This window comes from Otolemur garnettii, unplaced genomic scaffold (genome assembly GCF_000181295.1).
Source record: "Otolemur garnettii isolate 467f Iridium unplaced genomic scaffold, OtoGar3 scaffold00014, whole genome shotgun sequence".
Taxonomy (NCBI): domain Eukaryota; kingdom Metazoa; phylum Chordata; class Mammalia; order Primates; family Galagidae; genus Otolemur; species Otolemur garnettii.
The window spans coordinates 17630821-17635808 of record NW_003852409.1 but is presented as its reverse complement, the minus strand read 5'-3'; the positions used below and the strand labels follow the sequence as shown (position 1 = coordinate 17635808).

General features: G+C 53.5%; 1 protein-coding gene across 1 annotated transcript in view; it reads left to right on the top strand.

Annotated features, from left to right (window-relative positions):
- Nucleotides 1-4988, top strand: part of AKNA (AT-hook transcription factor) — a 50070-nt gene that overhangs the window by 11672 nt on the left and 33410 nt on the right. The window contains exon 4 of the mRNA XM_023510566.1: nt 1174-1248. Within this exon, the coding sequence (XP_023366334.1) occupies nt 1174-1248 (75 nt within the window). The remainder of the gene's footprint in view (nt 1-1173; nt 1249-4988) is intronic.

Genomic DNA, 4988 nt, shown 5'->3' with positions numbered 1-4988 from the left:
GGTTTGAACCCACCACCTCCGGCACATGGGGCCAGCGCCCTACTCCTTTGAGCCACAGGCACCACCCTCTTTTCTTCAAATCTCTTGTACTCTGCTTTTTCTCTCTTTTACTTTTTCTGTATAATTTAGTTGTTGAGAAAATCAGTCTGCCCTGTGGAGTTGCCCACATCCTGGCCTTTGCTGGTGTACACTGTGGTGTCTTTTTGCATTCCATCGTCCTCTCTTTCTCCTGGGTATCTGTAGGTTTAGGGGATTTTTTGGACTGGAAGCATCTATTTACATGACTGTTTCCTCTCTAAACTGTGAGCTCCAAGGGGGCATGGAATTTTGGCCAGAGAATGGGTGGCCTGGGTGCCTCCTTCAGGGGGCACATTTGTGATGTTAGCTGCTCCCTGCGGTCATTGCCCAGACCCAATCTTTCCTTTGTTTGGGGTGACAAAATGGTAATATTCTAATACCGTCGTTCCTCCTGTATTGATTGCTAGAAATCTAAGAAGTAAAAATTCCCTCATCAGCTATTTAATTACCAAGTTCTAGTTTATAAGGGAAAGATGAAAGAGTTGCCCGATTCTGTCCTCATTTCAGAACAATGAGTCAGCTCCCTCACATCCCTCAAAGGTGACTGGTGACATTTGTTTTTGCTTTTTCTCTATAATGACGGCTTTTAATGAAGCTCTTTGGGTTTGTTTAAAGCACGTGACTCTGAGTAGGTGGAACTGTGATTTTTGAGTCTTCTGTTTTTCTACCATGGGACTTGTGGATTGATTCATTCAATTGGCCTTTCAAAAATACTTCAGCACATACTAGTCAGGCACTGGCAATAGAGCAGTGGGGAAGATGGATATATGCCTCGCCCTGCAGAGCCAGCTGGCGGGCAGGGGATTTGGACATAGGGAGTAGAGGCAGCCCTCTGTAATAGGGGTTATGCATCAAAGTCAACCAGCCAGAGGCCCTCACTGCAGACTTGTCATCAGGGGTGGTAATGAGTTGTCTTGCTGCCTCTGATGTTCCAGAACTTGGACATGGGGGTCTTGCTCTGCTCAGCTCCCACCACTGATGCTTATACTCCTAGGAACCCAGAAACTCCCATGAAGGACATGTTGCCTGCAAGGTCTCAAAGGAAGGGTGTGTTGTGTGCCTGGGTGTGACTGCATTGCTCTCCCTTCTCTGCAGGAAGACTACCACAAGCTCCTCACCAAGTATGCAGAGGCAGAGAATACCATCGACCAGCTGCGCCTTGGGGCCAAGGTAACAACAGGCTGGGGTGGGGTGGAGGCATGAGACTAGGGCCCCCAGGAGATGATGCTAGAGAATGGCTTCTGCCTTCTATATCCAGTGAGGCCCTGGAGAAGGGAGAACCCTAGGCCTCATTCTACCCCAGGATCCCTCTGTGATGTTGGACAGTGACCTTGCCCTCCCTGGGCTATCTCCATTGCCATTGATGAGCTTGGATATCCTTGAATGCTAGAATCCAGAGTGCTCTCTTCTAGTTGTGCTCTGGAATAAGGTCACCCAGGTTCAATTCCAGATCCCATCTGTGGACCAACTGTGTGATCTTAAAGACATTACTTGGGCTCTCTGAGCCTCGAGGGAGTGGCATCTGCTCAGCCCTGGTGCTTATTTTCTGGGCCTTGTTCTTCCTGGTCATATTTTGCCTTTCTCTTTCCCCACCGTCTGGCCCACAGCCTTTCTCCTCACTTGAAGGCCAGCGTGAGGACAGGGAGTGTACAAGGGGCACTCACCACCCCAGAGAGAGCCACTGCCCAGCCTCCACCCTGCCTTGGGAGGAGGCTGTGAATTCTGAAAATGGGACCTTCCTCTTTTCTGTGCTGAGGCAGGAAGTGGGCTTGCTGGGGCGCCTCACGGCTTCCTGTGTTCCCCCAACCCCTCTTGCCTCATCAGGCCTCAGTGGAGGAGGGAGCAGGAACTGAGGCACAGAGATACAGACACCATACCCCGCCTTCTCCCTATCATGGTCCGACCCTCCCCCACCACAGCTGCTGCTCTCAGCATCTAGAGATGCTTCCGGGGTACATGGGCAGAGGTAGCCATGGTGAGAAACGAAAGGGCCCTGTTCTAGAGCCAGGCATCCTCTGTGTCCCGACACCTGTTCCCTAGTACAGGTGGAGTCTGCCTCCTGGGTCTCACTGGGCACATCTATAAAAGGGGGCTAATCAGCCCTTCCTCCTGGATGCCAGGGAAGCTCCTTCCAGTTCTCCCAACCACTGAGCCAGATCCAAGGATGCGAGGGACGAGGAGTCTGGGAGGGAAGCAGGAACCCGTCCTCTCTGGGGAAACCACTTTCTCATGGCCACAGCCTCCTAGAAGGTCCAAGAAGAAAGGAACCAAATCCTTTAGCTTCCCCATTTTACAGTCTAGGGAACTGGGACCCCAGTTGGGTGGGGTAGAGGCTGCAAAAGGTCACAGGGCGGGCAGAGGTGGAGACAGAGTGCTCTGGGCCCCCCTCCCTTGCTCTCCTATGCACATTTGCAGGCACCAGTCAGTATATGAGAAGCACTTACCTGGCACCTGGCAGGCACTTCAACAGAGTCAGAGACTATCACTATTACTGAGTGCTCATGTGTGCCAGGCCCAGTGACAGGCACAGGCAGGGAGAACAGCCACGGTGCCTCCTCTCCTGGGATCTCAGAGCCTTCCCCACGTGTGGGCACCCGGATCTGGCCCAGACCCCTGGCTCATGTGTGTGTGTGCGTGTGTGTGTGTGTGTGTGTGAGAGAGAGAGAGAGAGAGACAGACAGACAGACAGAGACAGAGACAGCATCCCAGGAGGGAAAGGGAGAGTGGTTCAGCACCATGTCACTCACTCCCACTTTCTGGAAAAATGACTGCTCGGCCTGAGCACTCTTCTTAAGTGAAGGGTGAACACAGTTCACTTGGACTCTATCCTTGCCCCCCAATCTCACAGCTGCCCTAGAGAAATACATGCAGAGGTCCCAACACGCAGAGGTAGACAGGAGCCCCAGAGCCAGGAGGGGGCTTGGCCAGGTCCAGCTGACTTGGCTTTCATATTCTCACCCTAAGGCTCAGGAGACCCCAGATGGCACCCTCGTCAGAGCACTTATCAGGGAGCCCATTTCCCAGAGGCCCTCCTGCCCCTCAGCTGAGCAGGTGGCCTCCTCAGGACTTCTGAGGTCCCTTGCTGTGCTTAGAAAGCCCACTGGGAAGGGCTGGCTCTGCATGGGAGGGAGCCAGGCTGGGCAGGCAGTCTTAGACACCCAGGCCAGGCCTGGAGAGTGAGTGGGTAGCAATGGCTAGGGACCCACAGAAGGAGACTGACATTTGCTGAGAAGCAAAAAGTGCCAACCCTAGGCTGAGGGTCATCTCATCTGAGCCTCTCCACATGCAGAAACTGAGGCTCAGCCAGTTCAACATCCTGCAGCTGGTGCAAGAGGCGAAGTTGGGACTCAAACCTGCCTGATTCCAGAATAGGTGTCCCCTTCCCCTTGCCTGGGTAAGCCTGTCTCAGGCCCTGACCCTGAGGGGGAGACATAGGGATGAGGCAGCATGATGGTGGTTATAGCCATAAGATGCTAATAATTGATGACCACTGTCCTAAGTAATTTGCAGTTGGGGACACTGAGACACTGAAAAGTTAAGTGACTCAACAAGCAGGTACCAGTGCAGGGGTTTGAACCCAGCCACCTGACTCGGAAGCCCACTGTTCACACTACACTCTCCGGCAGAAATAGACTAAATAACAACAGCGTGTAAGTCTGACCAAGGCCTGGCCTGGGACCACCAGTGGGTGTGGGCCCAGGGGTGGGGCAGAACCAGAGAGCCCAGCTGAGGGCAAAGAGCCGGAACTGTCCAGGAGTCACTGGTGCTCTGTCCTGTGCGCTGGCCTCTGGCCAGAGTTTATGGTGGTGATCTCACTCCTTCAGCTGCCATGTTGGCACCTCCCCCAGTCCCTCTCCCTCATTTCAGCGGCAGGGACATCTGGAAGAGCTGAGGTGAACAGAAGTTTCCCCCTGAAAGAATTAAGGGAACAGCATACACCTTTTTCTGTGTGTTCTGATGGTTACTAGTTAGTCCAGAAGCCCCTGGTGGGGATGGAATAGGGGTGGTCCGTGTTAAGAGGAATTGGGGGCTCCCTCCTACTCCCTCCACACCCTGCCCCTCCCCTCCTGCCCCATTCACAAAGCTCATTAGCATTTTAAAGGCTGTGAAGGATCCTTCTGTGCAGAGAATATTTATTTGTTTAACCCGATCTTTCCCAGACTGCTGGTCTGCTCCTTAGGGAATCCTGATTAACAGTTCACAGAATGCCTGAGAGGCTTCTCCAGGCTCAGGGATCGAGGGACACCTTGCCTTAAAAGGGGTGCCCTAGCTTCCCACAGTGGCTACAGCTATATCCAGGGAGACAGGTCCTAGGAGGGACAGGCCTGAGCAGCCAGCAGGTGCCACACACCCACCCCTACTCCCCACTTCATGTGGCTTCTCAGGTGTCTGTGAAGGCCTGTGGCTTCTCTGCTTCCAGCTCCTCCTTGATCCCTCAAACAATGTGGCCTCCTGGCTTCCCCCAGCCCACCCAGCTCAGAGCTGCTGTTCGCTCTACTCCCCATGCGGGGAAATGTGTCAGAGGGCCTCCCACAGGATTGGGGTCATCTCAGGAGGAAAGGGGTGTTGATGACAAGTCCCCACAGGCAGGTCTGAGCAGATGGCTGAGGGGATTATGAAAATCCAGCTTTGTTTTCATCTGGAGTCTGGGCTGAGAGGGGGAGGCAGCAGGGCCCATGCCATACTCAGAGTAGATTCAGGAGCTGAAGAGCAGCTTAAGCAAGAAAGTCTGCCTATCTGGGGGCCAAGGAGCTTCCTCTGCCAGACACACCCTAAACTACCCACTCCTGACCTTGGGGAAGCAGCAAGCAGTTAAGATAAACCACCAGACATCACAATGAGCAAGAGCCACTGAGGTGGAATCTGGCTTTTCCATAGACCTGCCTCCATGGTGGGTGTGCAGTTAATAA